Genomic DNA, 17,846 nt, shown 5'->3' on the forward strand with positions numbered 1-17,846 from the left:
TCAATGGGGCGAATGGCCTCCTTCTGCACTGCAGGGATTCTATTCTCTGAAATCTATGTAAGTCCTCAGATACTGAGGCATTCTGTGCCTCATGTAGCAATATCTGGACAACATTAGGCTTCGTTGTTAAGTGGTGAGTAACATTTACCCAACATAAATGGTATGTAATGACCATCTCCTACAGAAGAGAGACTAACCACCTTCCCTTGCCATTCAATGAAATTACTATTCATCCACTATCAACTTCATGAGGATTATCATTACCCAGAAACGTAACTGGACCAGCCACATAAATATGAAAGGAGGTGAGAGACTGGGATTTTTTTTTGCAAGGATTCACCCTAACTCCCCAAAGCCTATCTACCATCTACAAGGCACAAGTCAGGATTGAGATGGAATACTCCATATAACAGAATGAGTGCAGCTCCAACAACACTCAAGAAGCATGATACCATCCAGAGGAAAGCGGCTACCGCCTTCAACATCACTTCCCCACCACCCATACCATCAGCATCCAGATGCTGCAATGTGTACCATCTGCAAGATGCACTGCTTCACCAAGGCTTCTTCAGTGGCATCAGGCAAGCCCACCTCTATCACCCAGAAGGGCAAGGGTAGCAGCTGCATGGGAACTTTAACACCTGAAAGATCCCCTCCAAGTTACACAAAATCCTGACTTGAAACAACTCTCTGCTCCTTCACTGCGACAATATCAAAAGGTAGGTGTCCCCAGATTGGATGGAGTGCAGCAGTTCAAGAAGGCAATTCACCACCTGTTCAAAGTTAGGAGGGTTTTTTTTTCTGCTATTCGTCCGTGGGATATGTGTGTCGCTGGGTGGGCCAGCAGTTATTGCCCATCCTTGAGGACACTTAAGAGTCAACCACATTGCTGTGGGTCTGGAGTCACATGTAGGCCAGACCAGGTAAGGATAACAGATTTCCTTCCCTAAAGGACATGGATGAACCAGATGGGTTTTTTTTAAACGACAATGGTTTCCCCTTTAGACTTTTCGTTCCAGATTTTTATTAAAATCAAATTCCACCATCTGCCATGGCAGGATTCGAATCTGGATCCCCAGAGCATGACTCTGGGTCTCTAGATTATTTGATGTGGAAATGCCGGCGTTGGACTGGGGTGGGCACAGTAAGAAGTCTTACAGCACAGGGTTAAAGTCCAACAGGTTTGTTTTGAATCACTAGCTTTCGGAGTGCAGCTCCTTCAACAGGTGAGTCAATCTAGATTACTTGTCCAGCAATAATACCAATACACCACCGCCCCATATGAGATGAGCAATATATGCTGGCCTTGCCAGTAACACCCATAACCCTGTGAACAATTGCTTCACAATCGCTTCACAGCTCCAGGGTCCCAGGTTCGATTCCCGGCTTGGGTCACTGTCTGTGCGGAGTCTGCACATCCTCCCCATGTGTGCGTGGGTTTCCTCCGGGTGCTCCGGTTTCATCCCACAGTCCAAAAATGTGCAGGTTAGGTGGATTGGTCATGCTAAATTGCCCTTAGTGTCCAAAATTGCCCGTAGTGTTGGGTGGGGTTACTGGGTTATGGGGATAGGGTGGGGGTATGGGCTTGGGTAGGGTGCTCTTTCCAGGAGCCGGTGCAGACTCGATGGGCCGAATGGCCTCCTTCTGCACTGTAAATTCTATGATCTAACAAATCAAAATTAAAACAAAAATGGGTCCCATTGAAGTTAAACTGGACCAATTGAATAAATTTGGAAAGGGAATGGAAATCATTTTGTATGGTGTTTTCACTATTTTCCAACATGCTACATTAATCTGGTGTATCTACATGACAGCACACGTCACTGAGATAGGTGTTAACCATGACACAGTTAGTAACCTCTGAACAATGAATTCAAGACCCATTCCAGAGACACAAGTAAAAATTCCAGACTGACACTCCCATTGCATATATATTAAATATATATATTATATACATATACACACACGTGTGGGAGTCGCAAGGCAGAGTTTCAAAGAAGAGCCGGATATTTCCAGTTGATGTTCTGGCCGATAGTTATTTCTTAATCAATATAATTAAGGCAGATTATCTGGTAATTGTCATATTCTTTCTGGTTATTTGCTGTGTGCTAATTGACTGTTCCATTTCCTATTTCATAACATCAGAAGTTTGTATTTATAGCATATGTGATGCAGCAAAACATTCTCATGTACATTCAGGAATCACAAAATTAGAACAACAAAGAACAAAGAAAATTACAGCACAGGAACAGGCCCTTCGGCCCTCCCAGCCTGCGCCGATCCAGATCCTTTATCTAAACCTGTTGCCTATTTTCCAAGGATCTACTTCCCTCTGTTCCCTGCCCATTCATATATCTGTCCAGATGCATCTTAAATGATGCTATCGTGCCCGCCTCTACCACCTCCGCTGGCAAAGCGTTCCAGGCGCCCACCACCCTCTGCGTAAAAAACTTTCCACCCACAGTTCCCTTAAACTTTCCCCCTCTCACCTTGAAATCGTGACCCCTTGAAACTGACACCCCCACTCTTGGGAAAAGCTTGTTGCTATCCACCCTGTCCATACCTCTCATAATTTTGCAGACCTCAATCAGGTCCCCCCTCAACCTCCGTCTTTCCAACAAAAACAATCCTAATCTACTCAACCTTTCTTCATAGCTAGCACCCTCCATACCAGGTAACATCCTGGTGAACCTCCTCTGCACCCTCTCTAAAGCAGCCACATCCTTCTGGTAATGTGGCGACCAGAACTGCACGCAATTGTTACAAAATTGTTAACAACAACTCCTTCTCCACATTAGTCCTCAATTCCGGGGCCCCGCAAGGCTGCGTACTTAGCCCCCTACTATACTCCCTGTACACACACGGCTGCATGGCAAATTTGGTTCCAACTCCATCTACAAGTTTGCTGACAACACGACCATAGTGGGTTAGATCACGAACAACGTCGAGTCAGAATACAGGAGGGAGATAGAGAACCTAGTGGAGTGGTGTAACGACAACAATCTATCCCTCAATGCACACAAAACTAAAGAGCTGGTCATTGACTTGAGGAAGCAAAGTACTGTACACACCCCTGTCAGCATCAACGGGGCCAAGGTGGAGATGGTTAGCAGTTTCAAATTCCTAGGGGTGCACATCACCAAAAATCTGTCTGGGTCCACCCACGTCGACGCTAACACCAAGAAAGCACAACAGCACTTATACTTCCTCAGGAAACTAAGGAAATTCGGCATGTATACACTGACTCTTACCAACCTTATGTTCTATAAGGGCATTCAAATGGGCATTGGATAGACATATGGATGATAAGGGAATAGTGTAGATGGGCTTTAGAGTAGTTTCACTTGATTGGCACCCCTTCCATAAATATTCACTCTCTCCTCCACTGACGCACAGTAGCAGTCTTGTCTTGTGTATCATCTACAAGATGCACTGCAGCAACTCACCAAAGCTCCTCAGGCAACACCTTCCAAACCCATGACAACTACCATCTAGAGAGACAAGTGCAGCAGATACCTGGGAGCCCCACCACCTGGAACTTCCCTCTGAGTCACTCACCACCCTGACTTGGAAATATATCACTGTTCCTTCACTATTGCGGAGTCAAAGTCCTGGAACTCCCTCCCCAACAGCACAATAGATGTACCTACACCACACGGACTGCAGCGGTTCAAGAAGGCAGCTCACCACCACCATCTCAAGGGCAATTAAGGATGGGCAACAAATGCTGGCCTAGTCCGTGAAGCCCACATCCTGTAAAAAAAAAAATTTTTTTTCAAATTGCTACGTTTGCCAATTACTTTAAATCTGTGCCCTCTCTTTCTTGATGATTTCACGAATGGGAACAGTTTCTCCCTCTAGACTGTGTCCAGACTCAACATAATTTTCAACACCTCTAGCAAATCTCCTCTTAACCTACTCTTCTCCATGGAGAAGTTTCTTATTCCCAGAACCATTTTTGTGATTTGTTCCTACACTCCCTCTAATGGCATTGCATCCTTCCTAAAGAACTTGGACACAATCCTCCAGCTGAGGCTAAGCTAGCCGTCCTATACAAGCTCAACATAACCTCTACCCCTCTACTCTTGTCCTCTATGCCCCTATTAATAAAACCCATGGTGTTGCATGCTTTATTAAATGTTCTCTCAACCTGTCTTGCCATCTTCAATGACTAATGCATGTACAAACCCAGGTCCATCTTCTTCGGCATCCCCTTCAGAATTGTACCCTTGATTTTATATTGTCTTACCACGTTCTTCTGACCAAAATGAACCACTTCACATTTCTCCACATTGAACTTCACTTGCCGCCTGTCTGCCCACTCCACCAACTTGCCTATGTCCTTTTGAAGTTGTACACTACCTCCTTCACAGTTCAGAAATGTTGTAAAACAGAATTTGATGCAGACACATAAGGTGATAGTAGGGAATGTGGCCAAATGCTGAGTCAAAGAGGTAGGCTTTTAAAGAGCTTTGTAAAGAGGGAAAGAGAGGTGGAGAGATTTACAGAGGGAATTCAAGAGCTTAGGACATAGGTAATTTAAGGCACAGTCATCAATGGCAAAGTCATTAAAATTGGGGCTGCTCAAGAGGCCAGAATTGGATAAGGTGCAGAGATCGGTTGAGGAACGGTTGAGGACTCTGGATCTGTACTCGTTGGAGTTTAGAAGGATGAGGGGGGATCTTATTGAAACGTATAGGATACTGCATTGTGGGATTGTATGACTACAGTTCAAATAACTTCATTAATTGTAAAGCACTTTAGGATATCCTTAGGTTACAAATGACACTAGAAATGCAAGTTATTCTATGTCACATATTATTGTTAGAAACAGTGTGGCATCACAGAGAATTTAAAAGTTTAAGTGGTGCTGAAGGAATCAAATAAAAACAGAAAACAGAGGTATTATTTAGCTCCTGTGGACAGAGAAACAGTTAATGTTTCAGTTAATGTTTCAGTTTGTGATCATTGATCAGAATATCAGACTAGCTGAGTATTTGCGCCATTTTTTGTTTCTATATCAGATTTACAGGATCAGCAGTATTTTACTTTTGCGTTGATGAAATAACTTTGGATTGTTCATAATACCTCAGAAAAGTACAACGCAGGGCGGCACGGTGGCACAGTGATTAGCATTGCTACCTACGGCGCTGAGGACCCGGGTTCGAATCCCAGCCCTGGGTCACTGTCCATGTGGAGTTTGCACATTCCCCCCTGTGTCTGCGTGGGTTTCACCCCCACAACCCCAGGGTAGGTGAATTGGCCACGCTAAATTGCCCCTTAATTGGAAAAAATAATTGGGTACTCTAAATTTATTAAAAAAAAGAAAAGTACAACCCAAGGACATAGAATTCACAATGCAGAAGGAGGCCATTCGGCCCATCGAGTCTGCACCGGCTCTTGGAAAGAGCACCCTACTCAAGCCCACGCCTCCACCATATTCCCATAACCCAGTAACCCCACCTAACCTTTTTTGGACACTAAGGGCAATTTAGCCTGGCCAATCCAACTAACCTGCACATCTTTGGACTGTGGGAGGAAACCGGAGCACCCGGAGGAAACCCACGCAGACACGGGGAGAACGTGCAGACTCCGCACAGGCAGTGACCCAAGCCAGGAATCGAACCTGGGACCCTGGAGCTGTGAAGCAACTGTGCTAAACCACTGTGCAACCGTGCTGTCTTTAAATACAAATTACTGAAACGAGGGGTAACTGAAGAGTGAAATAATCTACAATCTTCAAAATTTAGGAGGGAGCAGTGGCGGTATTGTCACTGGACTAGTAATCCAGAAACCCAGGTCACCCGGGTTCAAATCCCACCATAGCAGATGACGAAATTTGAATTCAATAAAAACCTGGAATAAAAAGTCGAATGATGACCGTGAAACCATTGTTGTTAAAAATAGCCCATCCGGGTCACTAATGCCCTTTAGAGAAGGAAATCTGCCAGCTTCACCTGGCCTGGCCTACATGTGACTCCTGATCCACAGCAATGTGGTTGACTCTTAAAATGCCCTCTGAATTGGCTAATTAGGGATGGACACCAAATGCTGGGCCAGCCAACACCACCTCCATGAATGAATAGAAAAAGACAAGCAAAAACCCAAATACATTTATATGGCAACTTTAATATAGTAAAACATTCCAAGGCACTTTGCTAGGCTGTTTTCAGACATATCTTAGCATCAAGCCAGTGAAACAGACGGAACATGTGGCTAAACACTTGTACTGAGAGGCTGAATATATGAAGTAGTTGCAGGATTCATCCATCAAACATGCTCCATTTTCTGGCCTGCTCCCTCCCTATAGATCAAAAATCTGGCCATTCAACCTTGAATATATTCAACAACTTAGCCTCTCCCGCTCCCTGGAGTAACGGATTCCAATAATTCTTGACTCTTTGAGAGGAAATTCCTCCCCATTTGGAATATTGTGAGCAGTTTTGGACCCCGTATCTAAGGAAGGATGTACTGACCTTGGAAACGTCAAAAGAATGATCCCTGGAATGAAGAACTTGTCGGTTGAGGAACGGTTGAGGACTCTGGATCTGTACTCGTTGGAGTTTAGAAGGATGAGGGGGGATCTTATTGAAACTTATAGGATACTGTGTGCCCTGGATAAAGTGGATGTGGAGAGGATGTTTCCACTTTTAGGAGAAACTAGAACCAGAGGACAGCATCTCAGACTAAAGGGACGATCCTCTAAAACAGAGATGAGAAATCTGTGGAACTCTTTGCCGCAAAAGGCTGTGGAGGCCAAATCACGGAGAGTCTTTAAGACAGGTAGGTAGGTTTTTGATTAATAAGGCAATCAGGGGTTGTGGGGAGAAGGCAGGAGAATGGGGATAAGAAAAATATCAGCCATGATTGAATGGCGGAGCAGACTCGATGGGCCGAGTGGCCTAATTCTGCTCCTTTGTCTTATGGTCTCATCGGCATCCTAAATGGGAGAGCCCTTATTCTGAAACTGTGCCGCTAATTCTAGTTAGCCCCACAAGGGGAAACAACCTCTCAGCACCTACCCTGACAAGCCGCCACGGAATATTTTATGTTTCAATGAGATCATCTCTCATTCTTCTAAACTCCAATGAGTATAGATCCAACTAGTTCAATCTCTCCTCAAAAGGAAACCCCTTCATTCCAAGAACCTTTCCAAACTGCTTCAAATGCAGGTATATCGGGGGCGATTCTCCAATATGGAGCCCAAGTGTTCGTGCTGTCGTGAACGCCGTCATGTTCTACGATGGCACGAACTGGACCTGGGTACGACTGATTCTGGCCCCCACAGGGGGCCAGCACGGCGCCGGACCGGTTCACGCCGCTCCAGCCTCCTTTTGCGGTGCCAAATGGGCGCTGTGCCAGCCCGCGCATGCGCAGTTGGGCCTTGCCAACCTGCGCATGCACGGGGGACGTCTTTAGCGCGCAGGCCCCGACGCAACATGGCGTCGGTGTTCAGGGGCTGGCCGAGGCAGAAAGTAGGCCCGGGGCGGGGGGGGGGGGGGGGGGGGGGGGGGGGGGGGGGGGGGAGGGGATGCTGGCCCCGCCGATCGGTGAGCCCCGATCGCAGGCCAGACCCCATCGGAGCCCCCCCCGGTGAAGGAGCCCCCCGCCCCCCCCGACCGTTCGCTGCGACCAGGGGTGAACGGCGCCAGCGGGACTCTGTCATATTGGCGCGGCCACTTGGCCCACCCGGGCCGGAGAATCGGCGGCCCCGCCGATTCCAGCGGCCCATGGCCGGCGCAACGCCACACGCGTCGGCGCAAATGGCGTCGATTCTCCGCAACTCGAAGAATCACGTGCCGGTGTCATGGCGCGATTGCTGCAATAGTATCTACTATTATATCCCATCCATTTTACTGTAACAAAGAACAAAGAAAAGTACAGCACTGGAACAGGCCCTTCGGCCCTCCAAACCCGTGCCAACTATGCTGCCCGTCTAAACTAAAATCTTGTACACTTCCGGGTTCCGTATCCCTCTATTCCCACCCTATTGATGTATTTGTCAAGATGCCCCTTAAACGTCACTATCGTCCCTGCTTCCACCACCTCCTCCGGCAGCGAATTCCAGGCACCTACTACCCTCTGTGTAAAAACAACTTACCTCGTACATCTCCTCTAAATCTTGTCCTTCGCACCTTAAACCTATGCCCCCTATTAATTGACCCCTCTACCCTGAGGAAAAAGTCTCTGACTATCCACTCTGTCTCTGCCCCTCAAAATTTTGTAGACCTCTATCAGGTCGCCCCTCAACCTCCTTCGTTCCAGTGAGAACAAACCGAGTTTATTCAACCTCTCCTCATAGCTAATGCCCTCCATACCAGGCAACATCCTGGTAAATCTCTTCTGCACCCTCTCTAAATCCTCCACATCCTTCTGGTAGTGTGGCAACCAGAATTGAACACAATACTTCAAGTGTAGCCTAACTAAGGTTCTATACAGCTGCAACATGACTTGCCAATTCTTATACTCAATGCCCCGGCCAATGAAGGCAAGCATGCCGTATGCCTTCTTGACTACCTTCTCCACCTATATTGCTCCTTTCAGTGACGTGTGGACCTGGACACCTAGATCTCTCTGACTGTCAATACTCTGGAGGGTTCTACCATTCACTGTATATTCCCTCCCTGTATTAGACCTTCCAAAATGCATTACCTCACATTTGTCCGGATTAAACTCCATCTGCCATCACTCCAAGTCTCCAAATGATATAAATCCTGCTGTATCCTCTGACAGTCCTCATCGCTATCCGCAATTCCACCAACCTTTGTGTCGTCTGCAAACTTACTAATCAGATCAGTTACATTTTCCTCCAAATCATTTATATATACTACGAACAGCAAAGGTCCCAGCACTGATCCCTGTGGAACACCACAAGTCACAGCCCTCCAATTAGAAAAGCACCCTTCCATTGCTACTCTCTGCCTTCTATGACCGAGCCAGTTCTGTATCCACCTTGCCAGCTCACCTCTGATCCCGTGTCACTTCACCAAAGGCCTTACTGAAGTCCATATAGACAACATCCACTGCCCTGCCTGCATCAATCATCTTTGTGACCTCCTCAAAAATCTCTATCAAGTTCGTGAGACACGACCTCCCCTTCACAAAACCGTGCTTCCTCTCGCTAATACGTCCATTTGCTCCCAAATGGGAGTAGATCCTGTCTCGAAGAATTCTCTCCAGTAATTTCCCTACCACTGACTTAAGGCTCACTGGCCTGTAGATCCCTGGATTAACCTTGCAACATTTATCGATCCTTGCAAATTTCTAAATCCAACATTTAGTTGTCTTTCTAATTACTTCCTGCTGCCCCAACCATTTCAAGGCAGGTTTTAAGGTGAGGTTTGAGAGAGGTGGAGATATTTAGGGAATAAATTCCCGAGCTTCGGCACGTGCCATTTGTTGGACAAGTGGAACAAAACTATGAGAAGCTGGAAACGCTCATTCGGCCAGCACAGGCCATTCTGCCCGTCGCTTGTGGTGTGGGACCTTTCAGAACTGACTTGGAGAGTCCTCAGCGGCAAACTTTGCGGATTTAATTTTTAAAATAAATTACAGGTGGATTTCACGATTAATGTGCTGGAGGTTTGGGCAGCAAAGTGGGGGTTTTGTTTTCTTAAATTCTTAAAATAGTTCACGGCTTGTTTCAAAAATAAATCGAGGTGCACTTTGACACTTTTCACCGGCCCCCTCCACTCGCCCTGTTAAATTTCCACTGGGTAAACAGGCTGTCACTTCATGGTCCCATCCCACACATGTCCGGGGCAAGCATATCATTTCCACTGCTTCTGAAGGCAACCTACAGCACACACAATCTCTCTCTCTCTGCCAGTGAGGACAGACTTCATTCAACCCAGTCACTCCGTCTCGCCGTTTAACAATGAAATTGACACGGTACCTGGGTGAAACTTCCATTGGAATCCAGCTGAAATCCACCAAATGAAGTTTCAGCAGAGGAGAGGAGTTTGAACTCTTCACTCACTGGGTTCCCTGGACCAGCCCCGCTCTCTCTCTCTCGCTCTCTCTGAACTTCCTCAACTCAATCCGATGACTCAGTTCCTTTGAAGCAGTCTGTCTTTCCTTTTCAAAATAAATAATTCTCACAGCCGGCTGGCTTTCATGGAAACGACAAGTGCCATTTAATCGGTGCCCACTCCATCTAACCGTGTGGGTCCCCAGCAAACCCCTCTCTTGACTCTGCACTCCCCCGAGCAGGTTCCAGACTGGAGGCGCCCTTTGCTACTTTCCGTTAACCATGTGAGTGCCGGATGTCACTGTTGCTGCATAGTGGCTGACAGCTTTATGCAACGGTTATGTTATTAGCCTCAATCACCCAGAGCCCTGAAATGAAATCCAATAGAATTATTACTGATTTAAAAAACCCCAACGACACAACTAATGTGCGTTCTGATCCAACCCTGCCAGTGTTAATAATAATAATCTTTATTATTATCACAAGTAGGCTTACATGAACACTGCAATGAAGTTACTGTGAAAACCCCCTAGTCACCACACTCCAGCACCTGTTCAGGTACACGGAGGGAGAATTCAGAATGTCCAATTCACCCAACAAGCACGTCTTTCGGGACTTGCGGGAGGAAACCGGAGCACCCGGAGGAAACCCACCCAGACACGGGGAGAACGTGCAGACTCCGCACAGACAGTGACCCAAGCCGGGAATCGAACCTGGGACCCTGGCGCTGTGAAGCAACAGTGCTAACCACTGTGCTACCGTGCCACTTACTGTTGCGAATTTCAATTAAGTTCTTTAAAGGTTTGGGAATACAATGCTGGTGTCAGTGTGACTGTGAAGCTATTAGATGGTCATAAAACCCAACTGAATCAGTTGGGATTGCATTCACTCGAGTTCAGAAGAATGAGGAGGGATCTCATAGAAACCTATAAAATTCTAACAGGACTGGACAGGGTAAATGCAGGAAGGATGTTCCCAATGGTGGGTGTGTCAGGAACCAGGGGTCACAGTCTGAGGATACGGGGTAGACCATTTAGGACAGAGAGGAGGAGAAATTTCTTCACCTAGAGAGTGGGCGGCCTGTGGAATTCATCACCACAGGAAGTAGTTGAGGCCAAAACATTGTATGGTTTCAAGAAGCAGTTAGATTATAGCACTTAGGGAGACTTCCGGTGGCAATGATGTGCTGAGCAGAGGCACATCAGGTGGCTCTCCTCCCAACTAGAACCAAAAGAGTTAATTTTCTGGCTTAAAAAGCCATCCTGAACTTTCCCAAAACTTTCCCAAACTTATCCAGGACAAAGGCCAACAGGGGATGCCGGTGAACGGTAGCTCAAGAGCCATCGAGAGGGCAGGAGCGACAGAAATGGAGCACGAACAATGGGCAGACGGACTGTGGACCCACGAGGCAAGGAGGAAGGCCCGACTACCCAAGATCAGGGAAGAGCGGAGACCCGAGCGGCGGAACCGGAGCGAACGTCGGCCCCTCCCTCCCCACCAGGGGCAGGATGGAAAAGCTGTTTAAAAATGGGACTGGCCTCCATGAGGGAGGCGATAAAACTGAATTCCAGGTGGTGGTGAAGGAAGAGGTGACGGAGGCACTGGCCTCCCTCCAGCACACAATAGACGGCCTGGGTGATGCACTATCAATTACACAAAGACGAGAGTAGGATGTAATCGAGGCTTTATTACACTGAGATGTGTGGCCTCCTACAGCAGCTGACAAAATGGCTGCTGTACGGGGAGCACACATATTTATACTCCACCTACTGGGCAAAGATAGGTACAGGGGCCTTACCTTAAAGGACCTATATCAGCATCCTAAATAGACAATATATACATCAGTGGTGACTACCACATTCAGCCCCTGTTAAAATTGAGTCCGGTGGGGGTTGTGGAAAACTATATACAGAAAGTTGTGTTTTAAAAGTATAGATAATATTACAAATTCAGTCAGTCCGGTGCCTTGATCTGTTGTTGAGAGCGCCGCAGTGCTGGTGGCGATTCCAGCGTCGGCTTGGTCTTCCGTGACTCCGGGAGCATGTCGAAATCCTCTTCATCCCCGGGTGGGAGCAAGGGAAGGACGGATTGTCCTGAGCGAAACCCCGGAGGTGGACTCCCTAGGGAAGGCAAAGAGACGTTCCTGGGGGGTTCATTCGTCACGGTGCACAGGAGCGACCGAATGAAGTGAAGTGCGTCTGGGAGGACCTCCTGCCACCGTTCCATGTCAGGGCATAGGACGGTGAAGGGGAATCGGGAATATTCATCGACCACACTGAGAAAATACGTGTTGCGGTCGGTGGAGGGGAGGGGCCCTTTGAAGTCACGCTGAGGCGTTAAAAGGGGCGGGAGGCCTTCACCAGGCGCGCACGGTCTGGTCGGTAGAAGTGCGGTTTACACTCCGCGCAGACCTAGCCTCTGGTGATTACCCTGACTTCCTTGATGGAGGAGGGCATCAAGGGATTCGCGGGGGCAGTATCCGGGAAATGCGGGTACAGAGAACAGGAATCGCGGGAGCAGAGTCCGGGAACCCAGGAGCAGCCAGGAATAGCGGGAGCAGAGTCCGGGAATTGCGGGAGCAGAGTCCGGGAATCGGCAGAGCAGTGTCCAGGAATCCCGGGAGCAGAGAACGGAATCGCGGGAACAGGAGTAGCCAGGAATCGCGGGAGCAGTGTCCGGGAATCGCAGGAGCAGGGACCGGGAATCGCGGGAGCAGAGTCCGGGAATCGTGGGAGCAGTGTCCGGGGAATCGCTGAAGCAGTGACCTGGAATCGCGGGAGCAGAGTCCGGGCATCGCGGGAGCAGTGTCCGGGAATGGCGGGAGCAGAGTCCGGGAATTGCGGGAGCAGTGTCCGAGAATTGCGGGAGCAGAGTCCGGGAATCGCAGAAGCAGTGACCTGGAATCGCGGGAGCAGAGTCCGGGCATCGCGGGAGCAGTGTCCGGGAATGGCGGGAGCAGAGTCCGGGAATTGCGGGAGCAGCGTCCGAGAATTGCGGGAGCAGTGCCCGGGAATCGCGGGAGCAGTGACCGGGAATCGGGGGGAGCAGTGTCTGGGAATCGTGGGGGCAGTGTCCGGGAATCGCAGCAGCAGTGACCGGGAATCACGGGAGTCCAGGAACCCCAGGAGCAGCCGGGAATCGAGGGAGCAGAGTCCGGGAATCGCTGGAGCAGAGAACAGGAATCACGTAATTCACGGGAGCAGTGTCCGTAAACCGCGAGAGCAGTATCTGGGAATCGAGGGAGCAGAGTCCAGGAATCGCGGGACCAGTGACCGGGAATCGTGGGAGCAGAATCCGGGAATCGCAGGAGCAGTGACCGGGAATTGCGGGAGCAGAATCCGGGGATCGCAGGAGCAGTGTGATGCACGATCAATCACTACTGAAGCGAGATGGGAGTCCAATTGAAGGCTTTAATGAACAAGTAGTTACCCCAGCAGCTCCGGTACAGAATGACTGCTGTCAGTGAAACACAGACTCTTATGCTCCGCCTGCTGGGCGGAACCAGCTGGCAGGTACTACCAATCATACTAAAGTATAAAGTACATTCCACCTGGGTACCGCGATACCCCTAATACAGCCTACCACAGTGTCCGGGAATCGTGGGAGCAATGTCCGGGAATCGCGGGGGCAGTGTCCGGGAATCGTGGGAGTAATGTCCGGGAATCGTGGGAGCAGTGTCCGGGAATCGTGGGAGCAGTGTCCGGGAATCGCGGGGGCAGTGTCCAGGAATCGAGTGGGCAGTGTCCGGGAATCGTGGGAGCAATGTCCGGGAATCGTGGGAGCAGTGTCCGGGAATCGTGGGAGCAGTGTCCGGGAATCGCGGGGGTAATGTCCGGGAATCGCGGGTGCAGTGTCCGGGAATCGAGGGGGCAGAGTCCGGGAATCGTGGGGGCAGTGTCCGGGAATCACGGGAGCAGTCTCTGGGAATCATGGTAGCAGTCTCTGGGAATCACGGGAGCAGTGTCCGGGAATCGCGGGAGCAGTGTCCGGAAATCACGGGAGCAGTGTCCGGTAGGTGTTTAAACTGAGCACCAGGTTAATGTTCTGCAGGCGTCAAACTTGCAAAAGAGAGAACGGCTCCTGATTGGTTCTCGATAAATCAGGTGACTCGTGTCCCTAACTCTTTCATTTCTAGGCTCACCAGAGTAGATTCTGAGCTCCATTTTGTAAGGTAAGAGTTTTTGCTTTCTTCTTACACTTACTAGAGGCTAGTAAGCTAGATTTAGAACCTGTAGTAACTGATGTGTTGGGTATGCTGGGTCTGCGAGGACTGCGTTTACCAGAGCAGTGAGAGAGAGAGACAGGCTTCCAACACTTGTAGAAGTACAACTCTATTTTATTGAACTATGAGCTGTTAAACATACTTGCACTGTGGGTCGACACTATGTTAGGTTGACTGAAGACCTATAGTTAACCTGACCAGCCTATCCTGCTAGCACATGGTAGATGTTCGTGTTGCTGATCACGGACTCTGACTGTCTCAGAGGCTGCATCCCAAGAGAGCGGGAAAACTAGTTCCCTCTGGCTTTATAGTGGCCGTGTCCTGTCTGGTGATTGGCTGCTGTGTCCTGTGTGTTGATTGGTCATTCCGTGTGTCAGTCAGTGTCTGTCTATGCACCATCATATACGTGTGTGTATATTATGACATTAACCAGTATGCACATTAAATTTTTGGGGGCCTATTCATGAAAACGGCAGCAGTAAATTTTTATTAAGGGCCTAACTAGAACTTCGTTTTTTTTAAATCGAACAACCAAAAGAGGAGAGAGATGTCAATTGGCAGGGCCATGTGCTACTCCTGCACGATGTGGGGCATCATGGACACTTGAAGTGCCCCTGGGGACTACACCTATGGAAAGTGCATTCAGTTGAAAAAGTTCACGGAACGCATGGAACGGTTAGAGCAGCAGCTGGAAGCACTGAGGAGCACACAATTAGCTGAAATTGTTATGGATAATAGCTTCAGAGATGTGGTCACACCCAAGTACAGGAAGATTGACGGGTGACCGCCAGACGGGGTAAGCAGGGAGTGCAGGGGTCTACTATGGCTGACTCCTATCTAACAAGAATGCCGTTTTGGATACTGATGATGGGGAAGGTCCATCAGGGAACAGCAGCAGCAGTGGACACAGAGAAGGCACCATGACTAGCCCTGCTTCACTGACGGGGGGTACAAAGCGTAGCAAAGCAATAATGGTAGGGGATTCAATAGTCAGGGGCACAGATAAGCGCTCTGTGGCCGCGAGAAGGACACCAGGATGGTAGTTTGCCTCCCTGGTGCCAGGGTCCTGGATGTCTCTGAGCAGGAACAAAGCATCCTAAAACAGGAGGGAAATCAGACAGAGGTCATTGTCCACATTGGCACGAATGACAGAGGTAGAAAGAGTAGGAGGTCATGCAATGGCAATTTAGGGAGCTAGGTAGAAGATTAAGAAATAGGACGTCTACGGTAGTAATCTCAGAATTATTCCCCATGCCACGTGCCAGCGAGGCTAGCAACAGGGGTATAATGCAGTTGAACACGTGGCTAAAGAACTGATGCAGAAGGGAAGGCTTCAGTTTTTTGATCACTGAAATGTCTTTCATGGAAGATGGGGCCTGTACAAGGGTTACACCTGCACTGGAGGGGCACCAATATCCTGGCTGGGAGGTCTGCTAGTGTGGTTCGGGTGGGTTTAACCTAATGTGGCGGTGAGGGTGGGGGTGTATGTGTGTGTGTGTGTGTGTGGGGGGGGGGGGGGGGGGTTCGGAACAGTAAGCCAGCATGTGTAGAGGCTGGGGATGAGCATGGTACCGAGGCCAGACCTGCCAGGAAGGGGCTGGCAGAGGTTGAACTCAGTTGGCCTGGAGGTATGGAGTGGATCTGCTTCAATGCACGGAGTATAACAGGTAAGACAGATGAACTTAAAGCCTTAATTCACGTACAGAACGTGGATGTGGTTGCTGTAACGGAGACTTCGTTAAAAAAGGGACAGGACTGGCAGCTAAATATTCCAGGATATAGGTGTTTTAAGCGAGACAGGGAGGAAGGTAAAAGAGGTGGGGGGTTACATAGAACATAGAACATAGAACGATACAGCGCAGTACAGGCCCTTCGGCCCTCGATGTTGCACCGACATGGAAAAAAAAAACTAAAGGCCATCTAACCTACACTATGCCCTTATCATCCATATGCTTGTCCAATAAATTTTTAAATGCCCTCAATGTTGGCGAGTTCACTACTGTTGCAGGTAGGGCATTCCACGGCCTCACCACTCTTTGCGTAAAAAACCCACCTCTGACCTCTGTCCTATATCTATTACCCCTCAATTTAAGGCTATGTCCCCTCGTGCTAGCCACCTCCATCCGCGGGAGAAGGCTCTCGCTGTCCACCCTATCTAACCCTCTGATCATTTTGTATGCCTCTATTAAGTCACCTCTTAACCTTCTTCTCTCTAACGAAAACAACCTCAAGTCCATCAGCCTTTCCTCATAAGATTTTCCCTCCATACCAGGCAACATCCTGGTAAATCTCCTCTGCACCCGTTCCAAAGCTTCCACGTCCTTCCTATAATGAGGCGACCAGAACTGTACGCAATACTCCAAATGCGGCCGTACCAGAGTTTGGTACAGCTGCATCATGACCTCATGGCTCCGGAACTCAATCCCTCTACCAATAAAGGCCAACACACCATAGGCCTTCTTCACAACCCTATCAACCTGGGTGGCAACTTTCAGGGATCTATGTACATGGACACCGAGATCCCTCTGCTCATCCACACTACCAAGAATTTTACCATTAGCCAAATATTCCGCATTCCTGTTATTCTTTCCAAAGTGAATCACCTCACACTTCTCCACATTAAACTCCATTTGCCACCTCTCAGCCCAGCTCTGCAGCTTATCTATGTCCCTCTGTAACCTGCAACATCCTTCCGCACTGTCTACAACTCCACCGACTTTAGTGTCGTCTGCAAATTTACTCACCCATCCTTCTGCGCCCTCCTCTAGGTCATTTATAAAAATGACAAACAGCAACGGCCCCAGAACAGATCCTTGTGGTACGCCACTCGTAACTGCACTCCATTCTGAACATTTCCCATCAACTACCACTCTCTGTCTTCTTTCAACTAGCCAATTTCTGATCCACATCTCTAAATCACCCTCAATCCCCAGCCTCCGTATTTTCTGCAATAGCCGACCGTGGGGAACCTTATCAAACGCTTTACTGAAATCCATATACACCACATCAACTGCTCTACCCTCGTCTACCTGTTCAGTCACCTTCTCAAAGAACTCGATAAGGTTTGTGAGGCATGACCTACCCTTCACAAAACCATGCTGACTATCCCTAATCATATTATTCCTATCTAGATGATTATAAATCGTATCTTTTATAATCCTCTCCAAGACTTTACCCACCACAGACGTTAGGCTCACCGGCCTATAGTTACCGGGGTTATCTCTACTCCCCTTCTTGAACAAAGGGACCACATTTGCTATCCTCCAGTCCTCTGGCACTATTCCTGTAGCCAATGATGACCTAAAATCAAAGCCAAAGGCTCAGCAATCTCTTCCCTGGCTTCCCAGAGAATCCTAGGATAAATCCCATCCGGCCCGGGGACTTATCTATTTTCACCTTGTCCAGAATTGCCAACACTTCTTCCCTACGCACCTCAATGCCATCTATTCTAATAGCCTGGGTCTCAGCATTCTCCTCCACAATATTATCTTTTTCTTGAGTGAATACTGACGAAAAGTATTCATTTAGTATCTCGCTTATCTCCTCAGCCTCCACACACAACTTCCCACCACTGTCCTTGACTGGCCCTACTCTTACCCTAGTCATTCTTTTATTCCTGACATACCTATAGAAAGCTTTTGGGTTTTCCTTGAT

General features: G+C 48.5%; 1 protein-coding gene across 3 annotated transcripts in view; it reads right to left on the reverse strand.

The window, feature by feature from the left end:
• Positions 1-10,207, reverse strand: part of sh3bp2 (SH3-domain binding protein 2) — a 172,547-nt gene extending 162,340 nt beyond the window's left edge. For all 3 annotated transcript variants that reach the window (XM_038805881.1, XM_038805878.1, XM_038805879.1), the window contains exon 1: positions 9,896-10,207. Coding sequence is in view for 1 of the 3 variants with exons in the window: in XM_038805878.1 (XP_038661806.1) it covers positions 9,896-9,912 (17 nt within the window). In the remaining 2 variants the exon portion in view is untranslated. The remainder of the gene's footprint in view (positions 1-9,895) is intronic.
• Positions 10,208-17,846: the final 7,639 nt, after the last annotated feature.

The sequence above is a fragment of the Scyliorhinus canicula genome, chromosome 8, assembly GCF_902713615.1.
Source record: "Scyliorhinus canicula chromosome 8, sScyCan1.1, whole genome shotgun sequence".
Taxonomy (NCBI): Eukaryota; Metazoa; Chordata; class Chondrichthyes; order Carcharhiniformes; family Scyliorhinidae; genus Scyliorhinus; species Scyliorhinus canicula.